Consider the following 18141-nt stretch of genomic DNA (forward strand, 5'->3'; position numbering starts at 1 on the left):
TTTTAACAACCTTTCTTGTCCCTTTTCCCTTTTAGCTGGAGAGAATTATAAGGGGGGACGGACCTTGTCTGGCCGTCTCTTAGATAGTATTAAAGGTCATACTTGTCCTTTTGGGGAAAAGAGAAGTTGATTGAGATGGACAGGAACTGCTGCTGCTGTTAGACTGATCCCATTTCATTTCAGATGATGATTGGTACTCAGCTGGAGCTGATAGGGATGGCCATGTCATCTGGATCCATGTGCCTGATCTGTTCAAGACATTCTTTAGCATTAGGATGAAGGAGGGAGATGGTGGGGGTGATAGCCGTGATGGTGAAGCTCACTCCAGTAGCCTCTGTCTGTCCTCCCCCTCCCGAAGTCTCTTTCTTTAAGGACCCACAAAGCAAATGGCAGATGGAATAGCTCATCTCCTCAATATTATGTCTACCAATTAGGCCTAATATCTGCCACACCAATTTTGGTTAATTAATTTCTGGTTCCACATCTCCTGTTTTTAGTAAGCGTAATTTTAAGCATAATTATTATCAACATGGCCTTTTTTGTTTGGACTAATTTTGTCTGTCTGATTCTCCTGTGCCTGTTTATAACATTATTGAAAGCAACTTAACTTACTTTCCATTAACGTTTTGTATTATAGGTTATTGTAACACCTTATGAACTTTGATGTACTTTTTACAGTTGAGCTAACGATGAAAATTTGTTGGCCCAGTAACCAGAACACAATCCCTCTTTTTTTATGAACTAATTTTTCCTAGGATTGGATATTTGTTCATAAAATCATATTTATAAAGAAAAATCTTAACTATATAAAGGAAAATGGGTGAGGGGAGTACTTGATTATATTTCAAGGTTGCAAATTCCTTATCTCAAAACTGGCATTTACAAATCTTAGTTGATTACATATTAAACTTTCCAGATGTTAACAAAGCGAAGAACTTACAACTCACTTTATTTGTAGCTTAAACAAAACTTAAAACTGCAGCTGTTCTATGTCTGTAGAATGTGTTGGAACAAACCAGCTTTTATCACGTCTTTGGCTGTATGCCCAGAATGGGCAAAGATGGAAAAAACTCCCCCCTTTTTTTGCTGCTTACACAGTTAAAGCTGTACATTTTATACAAACCATGAACATTTTATGCATTAGTGGTTAAATTTGCTCACTTGTAGCCCTGATGGCATTTTTTCCTCAAGGGTGTGGTAGCCTCCTTTAAAAAGAAGCAAAAAAATTGTTCTTTCAGAACCACTTTTGCATTCATGAGTTATTTGCAACACTCAAAGTTGGCAAAAACAAAACTTAAAAAATCACCAAGTTTGGTGTTGAAAGAGCCCTCTATTTTGGTGGCTTGAGATTATTTATTTATTTTTTATTTATTTATTTATTATTTTACCATCAATGTGATAGCAGCCTTGTATTAAGTTGGTATTTTGTTAACAAGGGGGGGGTTACCCAAGATGTTGTGTTAGGAAAAGTTTGCTTTAATGACTTGACTTTAAACAATTTAAAACACTATTTTTACAACTTTTTTGCTTTTTCTTAAAAATACTTTTAAGTATTATTTACCACAACGCACAGGAGTCTGTGTGGTGAAGATAAATTCATTAATGGATCATTAAGAATTTAGATACCATAGAACAGCTTATGAGGAAATTAATAACTTTGAATTCAGTGCAGGGCTTAGATGGTGTGTAATGCATAAGACCTGGGGCCATACACCATGAATGTTGAGGATAAAAAGAAACCCTGGATAATAACCCATTAACTGAACACTGTTCGTGCTGTGCACTTGAATGAGGCAGGAGTCCTGGGGGGGTAGGGGAAGAGTGCGATCCTGTAATTATAGACCGTCATAATGCACGCACACACAAGGGGGCTAAGTTTAGGTCCCACAGGCAACCTTAATTCTGGCACTGCCTAACTTCTGAGTGCTTGACTTTGCAGCCTTAAACTTCTGTTTAATGTAGTGCTTGTGGGTGTTCAATGCTATATTAAAGAACACTATCCACAGGTTTCACCTGGATATATGAGCATATATGGCTTTGTTCCATCATTAGTGAACAACTGTAAAGTTTACCATGACCGAATACCCTGGTTCTGGGCCTACGTTGCCAGGGGCTGGATGCCTTTTTGGTTCCCTTCTGGAGCAAGGTAAGGATTTCTTCCCTTCTCCCTTGGATATTGAGGTTCCAAGGGAATGTCAGGACAGTCTAATGTACACTTTTTAAATAGACCCCTTCAGCCCAGTTTCTTTAAGATTTAGTGAATCTGGTCAAGTGTTGTTAATCTTTCATCATGCAGCAGCCATTCCACGATTAGGGGTATGGAACTGCTGCCATAAGAGGAGAGATTATTAAGACTGGGACTTTTCAGCTTGGAAAAGAGAGGACTAAGGGGGAATATGGTAGAGGTCTATAAAATCATGACTGGTGTGGAGAAAGTAAATAAGGAAGTGTTATTTACTCCTCATAACACAAGAACTAGGGGTCACCAAATGAAAGTAGGCAGTAGGTTTAAAACAAACAAAAGGAAGTATTTTTTCACATGATGCACGGTCAACCTGTGGAACTCCTTGCCAGAGGATGTTGTGAAGGCCACGACTATAACAGGGTTAGAACTAGAAGTTCATGGAGGATTGATCTATCAATGGTTGTTCACCAGGATGGACAGGGATGGTGTCCCTAGCCTCCGTTTGCCAGAAGCTGGGAATGAGCGACAAGGGATGGATCACTTGATGATTACCTGTTCTGTTCATTCCTTCTGGGCACCTGGCATTGGCACCTCCTTGGAAGCCAGAATACTAGGCTAGATGGACCTTTGGTCTGACCCAGTTTGGCCGTTCTTATGTATGTAAGGGACTGTGTGGCCAAGGCCTGTTCTATGCTAATCCTAGACTTTTCTCCAGCTCTGGAAAGTTCATTAGGAGGTAAAAACAAGACTCCTTAGCATTCAGATTTATGCCACTTCCATCACCGGGGACCTTCCTAAATCGGCATCTGTCCTTAATTCATACAGAGGGTATGCAGAGGCCTCTTAAAAATCTTATTTTTGACTTCAGCTGTCTTGGGTTCCTGATCTGACCATGAACTACAGTCTCTTTAGGGGTGTGGTTTTGTTCACCCCAGCAGTCTATCCCAGCTCAGCACTTCATGTTTCATTTGCTTTCTTCATGTATTTTGGCTGAGAAAACTAGTGTGCTACTTGACATGACTCGGGTTCTTTCTACAGTGGAAGCGGTACTGTGCAAGATACAGGTGAGTTAAAAGCATAGGTGTGACTTGGACGGTTCTAGTGCTTTGAAAACCACTTTTGACTTGCTGATAAAGCCATGCTATAGTAGATTAACATTTGTTATAAGGGGGTTAGTCCATAGCATCTTTTATTCACAACTTACGGGGTTTAATTTTTTTCTTACTCAGGAGAAAAATCCAGCTTAGCAAAATAAATCTTCTGTCAAAGGTTTCTTCCATGTTGTGTTTTTTTGTTTTTTTTTTTTTTTTTCACATTAAAAACTTCATTTGTCTTTAGTGGTCGTATGCTTGCTTGGCAGAAGAATGTTTTGACCATCAAGTTTAAAGGTAAGTAAATCTTATACTTATCTGCTACTATGTCAACATTATAGTTTTGTAATTATTAGGATTATATACAAAGGAAAACTTCTTCCCAGTAGTTCAGTTGCTCCACAGCTGTCTCTTTCATTCTACCTTTTTGTCCACTACCCTGAGTTACGATGTGCATAAATGTTTGCTCTGAAAATGTTTGTGCTGGTGAGAAGGTCCATAAAAATGTGGCTGATGGAAAGTGTCTGGCTAGCACAGCATATGTAATAAGATGAGGTACAGTTTTTAATAGGAAGAGTTTATTCTCCATCATTCCTTATGTTGTCAACAAGTCTTTCCCACGATGTGGAGGGCGGGAGACAAGTATATACATGTGTGCTCTGTGATGAAACGTGTAATGTTTTTTCTTATACATTCTTTAATGAAAGCCTTGAATACCCATATAATGCTGTCACTTCTGATTGAGAGAAGAATTCCACGTGAATTCTGAATAATGCTTTGCATTAATAAAACACTTTACAAATATTAATTGAATTGATACTGCAGGCACAGAAAACAAGGTATTCAGAATGTTTCTGGCAGTGGTGAGCATACTCAAGCTTCATTTCCTGAGAAGTATTGTAACCAGTACACTGGCTGCTTTTATGAACACCAAATTGTGGCACAGACAAGTTCAGCTACAGTATCTGTGTGTCTTCCTTCGGGCTTGAACCTGCAGGATCTGAGCAATCAGCCACCTGCTTAACCTGAAGTACATGGACAGTCCCATTGACTTCAATGGAATTGTGTATGTGGTTAAGTGCTTTGCTGGATCAGGGCCAGAGCGCTGAATATCTTGCCAGATCAAGTCCTGTATCAGCATCACATCCTTGTCTTTTATTGTGCAAGATATTGATGAAAGGTGTATTACTGGTCCAATGAGAGCCCCGCTTTATTTTGAAACATATTGTGAAATGTTGCTTCTTGTCGTCATCCACCAAACATACTCTTTTTCTCCTCCTTCACAGCTTCTCTTCAAGCAATTTCACCTCCCTCTTCTACTTATAAATAATCTCACACCTTTCCTTCTATGAGCTGTTAACCAGTCTTGTTTTGTTTAGATTCTAAACTTATTTGGGGATCAGAACATGTCTTAGTCTATTTGTAAAAGGGTAGTCTTTGTTATGTAAATTATTTTAAACTTAGGCCTGGTCTGTACAGTTTTTGTACCAGTATTAACTGTTGGGTGTGGGGTTTTTTTTACTGATATAGTTATGTATCCACCATAGAGGTTGTACTGGTAAAAAGGTACATTGGTATATCCCCTTATTCCCCTTCCCCTGTAAAAATAAGCTATACCGATATAAGCACGTTTAAATCAATACAACTGTGTCCACACTCAGGGGTGTTGTACTACTTTACCTATACCGGTGCAGTTAAAGCAGTACAACTTCTGTCTGTAGACGAGGGCTGAGAGGTGACTGAGGCCTGATCTACACTACAGAGTTAGGTCAATATAAGGCAACTTATATCAACCTAATTGTCAGTGTCTATAGTACAGCCTTGCTCCTGCTGATGTAAGTGCCTTACTACTAGACCTCCAAAAGAGGTGTAGGTCTTATGTTGGTGTAGTTAGGATGATAGTGTTTGTGTAGACACTGTGATACTTGGGCTGTTGCCGTCTTGTCAATTTCACAGCAAGAGCTGTGAGATTGACAAGAAAGCCTAGCAGCTAGAGCCCCGCTTCCCTGGAGAGCCAGGCAGCTGGACCCTGCTCCTGGCTGGGAGCAGGGAGGAGAAGCCCAGGCAGCTTCCCTCCCCCTCACTCTCTTGCTCCCAGCTGGAACCTTGGCTGTCTTGTCAATTTCATGGCTCTGGCCTGAAGCTGTGAAACTGACAAGGCTGCATGGCTCCTGGCAGGGATCAGGCAGGGGCAGCCTGCTGGGAGCCAGGCTCCTGGCAGGTAGCTGCCAGTGGACTTGAGACACCGGGCTCTCAGCTCCCCACACTGTCCCTATTAAGTCAGCGGAAGTGCTCCTAGTGAGAATGCACACCACTGATCCAAGGACAGTGTGTGGACATGCACCACTGCAGCAATTACTCTTCCTATTTAAAATGTACTTTTTCTTTTCTATTTTGCTCTGTCAAATCTTAAGTCATTTTAAGATTTGTCTGTTCTCTCTTTACTTTCCAAAGGAGCCAGAACCCAGTTCTTGAACTCCCACACAGAAATGATACTCTCATGGGCAAAAAAATGGATCCAATCCTGCTTCTCTTGATCTCGCTTGCAAACCTCCCACTCCCTTTCAATAAGAGAAGCAGGCTATGGCTACATTTGCCAATGCAAATATTTTATTTTACAAATGACGGTTGCACAAGTGCAAACAAGATATAGCCCCTAATGTCAAGTAAAAAGCTCTCTAGAATTTGCTTTTATTAGACAATAATTGTGGCTCCTTCATGCACTGAATTATAGCTTTGTAGCTGCTGTTGTGGTGGTGATGGTGGCAGGCCAGACAGATACCCAGGTTTCACTGAACTGCCATTTCAGACAAGTTCACAGAAGCTGGTGACTTTATATAAAACCTAAACAATTTATGTATTAGACATCTGAAATATCCCTGGTGTAAATGAGCTCCCAATATTTAATTTTTTAAAAAAAAATCAAGATTTGACTTGGGGAAAATATGAAGCTTTGTCTAAATGAGTAGTTAGTGTACTAAAAGCAGTTGCATGGAACTTGTCAATGTGTTAGATTAGGATAGACTACGCTATGTGCCTTTTTGTTTCATAAATAGAGAAGTGTTTGAATGAAATAGCCCTGTGTACAGCCTTTTAGTAGCTTTCATTAAGGTAAAACAAACAAACTGTCTTGTCTAGAGAGCAATTCTATATAAAGTAATAAAACCTATACTTGAAAAGTGATTCTTGAAATTGTAAGGCAGTTAAGGAAACTGTTTTTCTTTTTTATAAATAGTTTAAGGTTGGCTTATATTGTGAGCGTTGCACAGTAAATAAGTCAGTAACACCACCTAGTGGAATAGAAATGAAACTTCAGTTACACGTCTATATTACTTTTGAAAAGGAGTACTTGTGGCACCTTAGAGACTAACAAATTTATTAGAGCATAAGCTTTCGTGAGCTACAGCTCACTTCATCGGATGCATCCGATGAAGTGAGCTGTAGCTCACGAAAGCTTATGCTCTAATAAATTTGTTAGTCTCTAAGGTGCCACAAGTACTCCTTTTCTTTTTGCGAATACAGACTAACACGGCTGCTACTCTGAAACATATTACTTTTGAGTCATCCTCACCTTTTACAGATTACTTTGGTGCATTAAGTGGCACCAAATTGTCAAAATAAGATTGGGAGCATATTATGCTAGATGCTGCAAACAGCTTCTGTGTCAAAGTTTATTCAATCTGCATAGACCAAAAAAAAAAGGCATTAAGGGCTGAGGCAAAGGTATAGTGACTTTCCCAATGTCACATAGCAAAGCGAGTATTAGAACAATGTTACAGGTGTGATGCTTGTATTGTATATGCACAGCATAAGGATTTACTACCTTAGTCTAGTGACAGAGACTATAAATGAGAGCACTTTATAAATGAAGGTTACATTTCACAGCTGCCTCTCTCTCAAGGCCTTTTGGCAGAGACAAATCATCCTATATATCTATATCTATATATATATAAAAGATCTGAGCCCATTTAACAGTACGTGTAGTGGATTTATTCTAGGGTCCGACCCATTAGCCCTTGTTCTGTCTCAGTTCAGTTGGTTGACTAGTTTATAGCTAAAACCGGAACCCACAGAATTCGACACTATTCTTAGCTACAGACACTACCAGAAATAAACACTTTCTGGAGGTGTGGGGGGTATCAGTCTCAACATAGACAGAGGGATTCTCAAACTTGTTTTCATATGGTGAACCATCCTAAAAGATAGGAATTGGGCTTGTACTCTTTTTTTATATAAAAAACTAAACAAATTTACTCGTCATCTTTAAACTCAGGTCTTGTTCAGTCTGAAATGTTCTTTTGGGACTACAGAACTAGTGAAATGATATCACAAGAAGATGAAAGCTAAGCAAATGAGATGGGAAGAGGGTAATCAATGTTTACATTTGTTAGTTCCAGTTTTTGAATTAAATAGATGTTCTCTATCTGTACACAGCATCTACTGACCACTTGGCCTAAAGGACTCATTCAGTATCCCAGCATCTTCAGTTAAAGTGAGATCTCGCAATACAGCGAAGCTGTCCTACAGCAAAGCCTGGAAAGACTAGACTTGATATATGTCCAAGGTAAGTGTGTGGGTTCTCCCCCTCTTGCTTGAGATAAAATACCTTCAGGCCTTCTTTACACACAGGAGTTTTTTTTTAAAAAAGTCTACAACACTAGCACTTCAAAAAATCCTTGTGGGACCTCTTTGATAGAGAGAGAACTGTGTAGTCCAGCTTCCCGAATCTGCCTGAGCTACCTACAGCAATTTTTTTATTAGGAAAAAAGATGCATTTTTAGGGGCCTTCATGCAGTTTAGCAGCTAAGAACAAGGAGACTTGGCAGTCCACCATCAACTGATCTGCAACTGCCTATGTTAATATAGTATACGGTGAATTCACGGCAGAGCTGAGGGCCTTGTTCACCATTCTGTGATGGTGACTTACTTCAGTAGAATGAACTTTTTAAAAGCAAGATGGAATTTGAAGATACTACTTCTAATACGGGGTGGGTGACCTCTTCCAAATGTATTACTGATATTGTATAGGTACAAAAAGAAAAGGAGTACTTGTGGCACCTTAGAGACTAACAAATTTATTAGAGCATAAGCTTTCGTGAGCTACAGCTCACTTCATCGGATGCATTTGGTGGAAAAAGCAGAGGAGAGATTTATATACACACACACACACACAGAGAACATGAAACAATGGGTTTATCATACACACTGTAAGGAGAGTGCTCACTTAAGATAAGCCATCACCCACAGCAGGGGGGGGAAAGGAGGAAAACCTTCCATGGTGACAAGCAGGTAGGCTAATTCCAGCAGTTAACAAGAATATCAGAGGAATAGTGGGGGGTGGGGTGGGGGGGAGAAATACCATGGGGAAATAGTTTTACTTTGTGTAATGACTCATCCATTCCCAGTCTCTATTCAAGCCTAAGTTAATTGTATCCAGTTTGCAAATTAATTCCAATTCAGCAGTCTCTCCTTGGAGTCTGTTTTTGAAGCTTTTTTGTTGAAGTATAGCCACTCTTAGGTCTGTGATCGAGTGACCAGAGAGATTGAAGTGTTCTCCAACTGGTTTTTGAATGTTATAATTCTTGACGTCTGATTTGTGTCCATTCATTCTTTTACGTAGAGACTGTCCAGTTTGGCCAATGTACATGGCAGAGGGGCATTGCTGGCACATGATGGCATATATCACATTGGTAGATGCGCAGGTGAACGAGCCTCTGATAGTGTGGCTGATGTGATTAGGCCCTATGATGGTGTCCCCTGAATAGATATGTGGACAGAGTTGGCAACGGGCTTTGTTGCAAGGATAGGTTCCTGGGTTAGTGGAGATAGACCAGTCCTTGCTTACAGACAGCCCCCCAATCTGAAGCAAATACTCCCCAGCAACCACACAACAGAACCACTAACCCAGGAACCTATCCTTGCAACAAAGCCCGTTGCCAACTCTGTCCACATATCTATTCAGGGGATACCATCATAGGGCCTAATCACATCAGCCACACTATCAGAGGCTCGTTCACCTGCGCATCTACCAATGTGATATATGCCATCATGTGCCAGCAATGCCCCTCTGCCATGTACATTGGCCAAACTGGACAGTCTCTACGTAAAAGAATGAATGGACACAAATCAGACGTCAAGAATTATAACATTCAAAAACCAGTTGGAGAACACTTCAATCTCTCTGGTCACTCGATCACAGACCTAAGAGTGGCTATACTTCAACAAAAAAGCTTCAAAAACAGACTCCAACGAGAGACTGCTGAATTGGAATTAATTTGCAAACTGGATACAATTAACTTAGGCTTGAATAGAGACTGGGAATGGATGAGTCATTACACAAAGTAAAACTATTTCCCCATGGTATTTCTGCCCCCCACCACCCCCCACTGTTCCTCTGATATTCTTGTTAACTGCTGGAATTAGCCTACCTGCTTGTCACCATGGAAGGTTTTCCTCCTTTTCCCCCCCCTGCTGTGGGTGATGGCTTATCTTAAGTGATCACTCTCCTTACAGTGTGTATGATAAACCCATTGTTTCATGTTCTCTGTGTGTGTGTGTGTGTGTGTGTGTGTGTATATAAATCTCTCCTCTGTTTTTTCCACCAAATGCATCCGATGAAGTGAGCTGTAGCTCACGAAAGCTTATGCTCTAATAAATTTGTTAGTCTCTAAGGTGCCACAAGTACTCCTTTTCATCTTAGCCCTTGTGACAGTTTTTTCTTCCTCTCTCTGCAGACAACCTGAAATCCATGGACCTGAGGAGTGAACCAGCATTATCTGTCTATGTAAGTATATGGCTCTTGTTACTGTATTATCTATGGGTCTCTTGAACCATCTGCTGAAATGAGAGAAACCTGAAGCGTAAGTGACTGGTCACAAAGAACTCTGTGGCTGAGCCAAGAATTGAGCCAGGTCTTCTGACTCCTTCTCCAATCCCATAGCCTCTAAACTGCCCCCTACATCCTTTACAGTGGCAAATTCATCCATACATGACAACAAGGATCTGCTATACTTTGGTGCTGCTAGAAATAAAGTTCAAATGCTGCCCCATAAATAATTCTGCCTAGTGTAAGCATTCACAAAGTCTGGAAACTACTGGTGCCAGAATATGTGAGAAGGCAATAAAATCCTAAAGTGAAATAAGTTTATAGTTCTAAATGTTAGTGATTTGCCTAGTTTTCCTGATACACACTTAAGTCTGTTTTTACTGACTTCAATGGGGGCAATATTAGACCACAGCTTGAGTGCCTTTGCAATTTCTGCAGTGCAATATAGCAACATGGAGTCTGTTAGCAGCTGACAGTAATTTTCAGTCACTGCTTCCCTAGAACTGGTACCAGAGATGACTCATCGCAATCAAATTCCCAGATGTGTCTTTACAGAGCTCTTTCATACTTGAAACTAATAACCAGTGAGTCCAGTTTAGTTCCCTCTCCCATCACACCTAAAGTCCAGTTCAGGTACTGGCAAACACAAACTTCCACAGCTTCAGTCCCTTGTACTGTCAATAGCTGTATTAGTTACTACAGTGGTGATTGTATGAGACAGTTTGCACACTACCAGTGGAACAAAGCCCCTTAATTGTGTTTTCAGCCCACATGCTGAAGACACCTAGCCTCTTAAATGGTGATGTACCAAATCCTCAACTGAGCATATGACAAAGAATGAACATAACACGTAGTAATGATATTTAATAAACATTTGTTTACATTTTTAAAAAAGTTGCTGGTGTAATTCATAATATACACTGAATTGGAATGGCAACAAATCTTTCTCCTACAAATTCCCATCTATCTCTGAAGAACTATCTGATCTAGTTTCCAGTTGAATTTAGTTTAGTGTCTTTTTTTAGTACCCCCACTTGATCAAGAGAGCTTTGAACTCTTTGCACCCACTTCACATGATCTTCTAATTCACTTGATGTGCTAAAACATTTCTTAAAAGGCACATAATTTTTTGCAGGGTTCTGAAGTTTCTCCTCTACACTTTGAAGGCTATTTGCTTTCCTTTTACAGTGTTAGGAGAATTTTGGAACTCTCTCTTTCCAAAGTTGTCAAGACAAGCTCTGAAGGTGAAATTTATTATCATGTTCTCATCTTGTGTGAATGCATTAAAGCAGTTTCCTCATATCAAACTGTTAAGAGTTCTGTTGATTAGATAAACTGCCTTTTAATCTTCCAAATGCTGCCTTTTAATATCAGTCAGTGATCTAGGTTTTTTTTAAAGCTCTCTTAGATGTCACAGAAATACACAACTAATATGTAAATAAATAATGTTGCTTCCATCATAGGTGACCTTTGGTTAAAACAAGTGCTAACAGTCCTTGGTGTTTCAGAAAGACACATTCAGACCAGAGTTGTGTTGCAAATTTTTCTTAAGTTAAAAGCTATGACTATTCCAGTTGGTAAATAAGGATTGTAATATTCTAACTATACTGAATTAGGTTAACATAGTTAAGGTTTCAGAATTAGAAACTTTTTTTAGACCAAATTTAGTGTGTTGAAGACACACTTCAGCACACTATTAAATGACTCACTTTTTACTAAAGAAAACAGACTGACAGTAGCAGATAAGTGTACCCACCCAATCCAGGGTAACACTTGTACTTATTACTACCCTTCCCTTCTTTCACTGTAGTTTCTATGGGTCAAGTTCTGTCACCTGTATCTCCTGAGTATGATGAGAAGGCAAAGAGATGAGACCAGCTGTAGATAGACTTCATGCTTCTGTATCCTTGATTATCCACACATGGATGTAGACCATTGCACTCTGCCTCACTTACATACAGAGCCAGTTCATCTCCACAAAATATCAAGACTTCAGTCATGACCCTGTGTAGTTTCTGAAGCCTTCCCTAGTCAATTCCTTCCTCCTGATCATGTGCAAAGTTAGCCTAGCTCCCCTTTATTATTGCACTCCCATGGTAAACTGTCTTCCATATAAGTTGTTCAAGATCAGGATTGCCATGTGTACAATGCTTATAGCTCTGCAACAGAAGTAGTTCAATGTGTAACACTTTTCTTTAATAGTGTCATCATTTGTGAGATTTAGATGGTTGCTTTTCTTGAAATGAACAACATGCTTCATTGTGGTACATGTAGAAAGTGAGACAAAATTAGCCCTACATAGTTTGCTTCTGTAAGGGAAAGAATTACTTTTCTGTATGCGTCATCAGGTACAAGTAGATACAAGACCATATAAATGATCCCAACTGCTCAACACAATATATAGTGACAACCAGAAAAGGAACAGGGCCCCATGGAAGCCCACTTGAACAATGTTATTGCAACCTGGATATTTAACTGTTTGCCCTCACTTGCAATTTTTTCCATGTTTAATGGACCTGATTGATCATCAGAATTAGTTTTTTTTTCTCAATTGTAGTACACTTTAAAAAATAGTAGATAATGGAGGACATTGGAATGTTCTGTGAATTATATTTAGGAAATGCAACCCATATGCTTTCATCTGTCAATTAAACAGAATTCTGAATTTTTGGGAGGGTCTTTAAAGAGCATCTGAGTGCAGAATGTCCTACATATTAATAGGTAAACTATACTCTGAAAGCAAGCACTAATATGTGAAGTTAGAAACTGTACAAAAATAGCATAGGAAAAGCTTAGTTAAGCACCATTTGGAGTTAGTCACCAAATGGAAGGTCTCTCATACTTCATCAGATATTCCTTGCATTTGTATGTCAAGCTTCCTTTAGTTGAGCAACTGACAGATCTCTTTATGGACACAGCATAGGAAATCAACATAAGAAGCTCCTCCGAAAAGACACTTATCTTCCACCAGGTATTGTCGGAAAAGCATTTCTGCCTGTTCTCGTTGCTTTGCTATTAGCAGCTGGAATGAGAAATACTGATTATTCAGGATACAGCAATGGTTTGCTTTGCTTTACACACAAATTAGCTGAGCACTGCCAGGTATACTACTTCACTTCCACAGGGTGTGTCACTCATGGAGATGTACACATGGTAACTGATCTAGCTAGCTAAAAATAGCAGTGAAGACATAGCAGCACAAGCACATATGTACATGCCATGTGCAGCCCATACTGCTACAGCTTCCCTGCTATTGTGAGCTAGCTAGATCAGTTAGTTACACCCAAACTGTGTCTATGCTGAAGCTCATGTAGACATACCCATGCTAACAAAACAGAACCCTCATGGTGACTAGCTGTCTGGGTATGACAGCACTGCAGATCCTCTGGGTACATGTGTAAATATTTTGGAACAGCTTAAGCACCTGTCTTTGAAAATCTTGCCCTAAATAATCAGCATGTGTTCAATTCAAAGCAAGCCCATAATAAACTACCACCCTGATTTAATTACTGCATGTGAACTGTGCTATGTGCCTTGAAGCTTTTACTACATTTTCAGAAGTGTGCAGTATTTGCCTTACTTTGCTCCCATTTAAATCAATAGTGGGACTTCAGGGGAAGCAGAGTTAAGCCAGCCCTTTGGGAGATAGCTACAATTTCTCATCCAGCAAGAAAAAAAAAAAGGCTGAATATGGGTAGGCCCTTCCACTGATACAGAACTACTGAAGTCAAAAGCCTATGCAGCAATAAGGGTTTCTGAACAGGGGTTCCTTTGCAACAGGTTATAAGTTTTCAATCAAAGCCAGCATTCTGTATGGACAAGAGGAATTTGTTTTTTCAAGTAAATCAAGTCAGATTCATTTTCTCTCCTACCTTCATGGAGTAAGGTCTGTTGCTCTGGATGTAATCCATTATTGATCTGAGCTTCTTAGAATAGGGGTTGTCCACTTCAGGGAGTAGTGTCTAATAACAGAAGTAAGAGGTGATGAAATGGTTACATGGCTATACATATCTACCATCAGTAGAGTCAATGCTAACATTAGTGACTAAACATTGAGGGCTGTCTAGAAGAGGCTGTTCAAGACCTCACAAAATTATACTGGCAGATTGTGAAAAGTGTAACCAGTTCCCATTTCAAACAGGAAGATGTATCAATGGCCAGATATAAACAGATGAATAACTGTATGCCTTCAATGAAATATCGGTTTTCCAATGGGAAAACCAACAGGAAGATTACTTACTACTCAACCCATAGCAGTTATATGCAAAATAATGACATTCAAAGTTGAACCTAGTGTTGTCACAAGAGGGAAGAAGTTCAGCGCTTAGGTTTTTCCACTTAACTCTGCCTCACTATGCTTAAGCAATATGATAGGGGTTTTTCGGCGCAGGCAATAACAAAAGTAATTCCATCCACTGTATGGATCTATTACCATCCATTAGAATGAAAGGGAAACGTACTTTCCATGAACAACCACATAGCATTTTTCCTCAGGGTAAAGTCATGCAACAGTTGAGGTTCTGAGCAGAGCTCTCTACCACTAAACACCAGTAGTGAAACTGCACAAGTGATGCAATGACCACTTTGCCCTGTGGCTACTGGAAGGACCTGCACCAGCTCTGAAGTGGTTTCTGCAAAAGAGGTTTTGGAGGGGCTATTACAGCTGTTGGGGATCAGTGGGGCACAAGGGAGCCCTTTCCCCAGCTGCACCCCCCTGCTAGTACCCCTGGGAGAGGGGGTAGTAATGTAGGAGCTACTATGGGTGGACTACATCATCCAAGGATTCGTTATGTAAGGGGATCCTCTGAGGAATAGATCTGCCTAGTTTAGGGCCACAATGCAATACAAAGCAGCTGAATTAGAGCCTTAATCACCGATTTGGTTAGAAATCAATTAAGACCATTTCATCAAATGTATTAATTATTCAGAAGTATTTGCTCATTTTCAGCCCTTTGTGAACTGTCCAGTGGCTGCTATTCGTGTTGGATTGCTGGTCACCTAAATCACATAGTATTGGCTCCGTACCCCCAATGGGTGACCAGCACAGAGAGAGAGACTCAAACTACCTACGCTCTTCTTTCAATCCAAAGTTATGGCCTCAGTGGTGTAACTATTGGACCACTTATTTATTTGGAAATTACATTTCCAAACAGAATGGCTTCCCATTTATATAGAAATCAAATTTTCTGCAGCTCAGTCCCAACTCCCCCACAATGTACTCACAGCCTCTGTGCTGATATGTGCAAAGGATGGCACGTTAAAGATCCCTTGAATAAGCTCTGGTGGGGCGCTGACTCCCAACCACAAGAACATATTTAGCCCATTTGCCAAGAAGAATACCCCTCCTTCAGACAGACGCTCCTCTGAGCAACGGACAGCAGTGGGGAAAGCATTACTCTTCATATCCATAGTGTGCTTCAGGACAAGGGGAAAAAAGTAGTGAATTCAGTTAGTCTTTTTTTCTTTAGTGTAGCTAAATGTCATATAAAGAAGCGTCAAGTTCTATTGCTTATGGGGAGTTACAGTCTGAAAAAGTAACTATGTAAAAATGGCATTTTAGGGTCATAACACATTTATTACATCTCAATTACTCCTTTCCAAATTTGCTCAATTCATAAGTTTTTGAAGTCAGGCTGTGTTCTTTCTAGCTCATACATCACCTCCCATAAGATTCTGCAGATCAAAATAATGGTCTAAACTGTACCTGTACTACACTGATGCGCCTTAGTGTAACTGACTGTCTAAACAGAGACAATTGGGTTGCACAGTTCTGATTGGAATTTAGTGAACAATCCTGTGAATGATCTGAAAGCAAGAAAAGTACCCAGCTCACTCTCTCATAGCTGTACTGCCTCTGCAGGGCTGTCAGTGGTAAAAACTTACCGTTATCACTGACACAAGCAGGCACTACAGAAGTTACCTTTTTTAATACAGCCACTTTTCAGAGTAGAGCTACCCGTTACATAAACAATCTAGTCAATTTCAGTTTAGAAGCTGTACTACCTACCCCTGAATCTCCTGCCTATTCTTACGGTTTTGAAATGCATCTTTAAAAAGAGATTCTCTCCTCTTGCTGTTTGAAGGACACAAAAGGGGAACAGTGACTGACTTTCTATTGAAGTGACACAGTGAAACTGATTATACAAAGTGCTTTCAGATTCACAAAGTAAAGTGAAGAGAGAGAAAAAACTTCTTATAAATTGTTACTATAGTTATTTTCTATTAAGCCACTGAGCTACCCTTAATAATAATTCTTTCTGAAAGACAGAACTACCTGTCCTGTGCCTAAGTGGAATGATAGTCATCTTTCACTACCCCCAATTCAGGATTTTTTAAAAATTACAATAAAGCTGTTAATTAACAATGTTAGCATCCTTTAATACTGATATTTAGAAGAAATAAACAGCATGAAGAAAACTATCTATTGAGGTTATTAACACAGTATTGAGCAGAGTAAGAGCATCTACTCTTTAGCAAACTATCTAAACATTTGGGTCAAAGTGACTGTATCCGTGCATCTACAGATAGCTATAAACTGCAGTCCTACTGTCCTCAGTGCCAGGTAGTTATTTCTTCTGGTCAGTAACTTTCTCAAGTCATTTTCATCTGATTGAAATTTCAGACAATCTGCTTGATCAGCTGAAGACTACACAAAAGCAAGGAAGTACCTCTACAACATGGAATCACTCAATATATAAAAAAACTTCTACATGTCTGAGCCACTTATCACTTCTACTGAAAAACCTGTAAAAATAGCAAAAAGAAAAGGAGTACTTGTGTCACCTTAGAGACTAACAAATTTATTTGAGCATAAGCTTTCGTTTGCCATTTCCAGCAGTTGACAAGAACGAGAGACTGCTGAATTGGAATTAATTTGCAAACTGGATACAATTAACTTAGGCATGAATAGAGACTGGGAGTGGATGGGTCATTACACAAAGTAAAACTATTTCCCCATGTTATTCCCCCCCACCCCCCACTGTTCCTCAGATCTTCTTGTCAACTGCTGGAAATGGCCCACCTTGATTATCACTACAAAAGGTTTTCTCCCCCACCCCCGCTGGTAATAGCTCATCTTAAGTGATCACTCTCCTTACAGTGTGTATGGTAACACCCACTGTTTCATGTTCACTGTGTATATAAATCTCCCCACTGTATTTTCCACTGAATGCATCCGATGAAGTGAGCTGTAGCCCACGAAAGCCTATGCTCAAATAAATTTGTTAGCCTCTAAGGTGCCACAGGTACTCCTTTTCTTTTTGCGAATACAGACTAACATGGCTGCTACTCTGAAACCTGTAAAAATAGCATTTCCCCACTAGAAAAGATCCACTGCTAATGTATACTTACAATTGGCAGAAGCTGTGGATAAAAAAACAACTGGGTGTCAGCAACATCCATAGACATGACCAACTGCCTCTGATAAGCTCTTTCATCTGTTGGAATTTCTGGTCTGCCAACTAGCACGCAACTTTTTAATAAACAATTAATATAAACTGGTAGCACCTTCATCGCATCAGGAAGGATAAGCTGAAAGACAAAATTCTTGTTATTTAATATACTCAATCTACTATTGGATTTATAAGCTGCTTCTAAATATACTATCTTTTACCATTTATTTTTTAAGATATGTCAATTATGAAATATATTTGGAATCGTTAATTAAGCACTAATAAAATGCAGTAAAAGTTACTTCAGCTCCCTCCCAACCCAATTTTGTAAGTGAAAGATGTAGAACAATATTACATTAATCATAAACAAGCTGGAAGGTGAGTGGCTAATGAGATCAGGATGTTATTCTAATGTAAATTTGGTCACAGAATGCATATTTGGTGTAATTGTATGAAAATGTGATGCTCGGAATAAAACATCAGCCTGTTGTAAATCAGTTTAAAACATTTAAAATGCCAGTGTGATTACAAACATTCTTAATGTATAAATGCTTTAAATAAAGCAACAATTATAATCTTATTACTGAGTGTAATCAGCAGTCAGTTAAATTGATAGGTTCCACCTCAAGGAAGAAAACAAAGATATGT

At 39.5% G+C, this 18141-nt stretch overlaps 1 protein-coding gene and 1 long non-coding RNA gene across 6 annotated transcripts in view; one reads left to right on the plus strand and one right to left on the minus strand.

Moving 5' to 3' along the window:
- Window positions 1-18141, plus strand: part of LOC119854575 — a 28970-nt gene continuing 10829 nt past the window's right edge. Inside the window, exons 1-5 of one of the 2 annotated variants that reach the window (XR_006280898.1) lie at window positions 1-2146; window positions 3011-3573; window positions 7711-7840; window positions 10011-10060; window positions 11238-11346. This is a non-coding gene — a long non-coding RNA (uncharacterized LOC119854575). Of the gene's footprint in view, window positions 2147-2535; window positions 3574-7710; window positions 7841-10010; window positions 10061-11237; window positions 11347-18141 lie in introns of those variants that run through there. The other variant, XR_006280897.1, reaches the window with a different exon arrangement.
- SEC24D (SEC24 homolog D, COPII coat complex component) overlaps window positions 10947-18141 on the minus strand; it is a 92720-nt gene continuing 85525 nt past the window's right edge. For 2 of the 4 annotated variants that reach the window (XM_043513422.1, XM_043513421.1), the window contains exons 20-24: window positions 17453-17632; window positions 15326-15517; window positions 13975-14064; window positions 12249-13124; window positions 10947-12203 (exon numbers count right to left, since the gene is read on the minus strand). In XM_043513422.1, coding sequence (XP_043369357.1) covers window positions 12984-13124; window positions 13975-14064; window positions 15326-15517; window positions 17453-17632 — 603 coding nt within the window. In that variant the 3' untranslated portion in view covers window positions 10947-12203; window positions 12249-12983. Of the gene's footprint in view, window positions 13125-13974; window positions 14065-15325; window positions 15518-17452; window positions 17633-18141 lie in introns of all 4 variants that reach the window. The other 2 variants (XM_038399222.2, XM_038399220.2) reach the window with 1 other exon arrangement.

Source organism: Dermochelys coriacea, chromosome 4 (assembly GCF_009764565.3).
Source record: "Dermochelys coriacea isolate rDerCor1 chromosome 4, rDerCor1.pri.v4, whole genome shotgun sequence".
In the NCBI taxonomy this organism is placed as follows: domain Eukaryota; kingdom Metazoa; phylum Chordata; order Testudines; family Dermochelyidae; genus Dermochelys; species Dermochelys coriacea.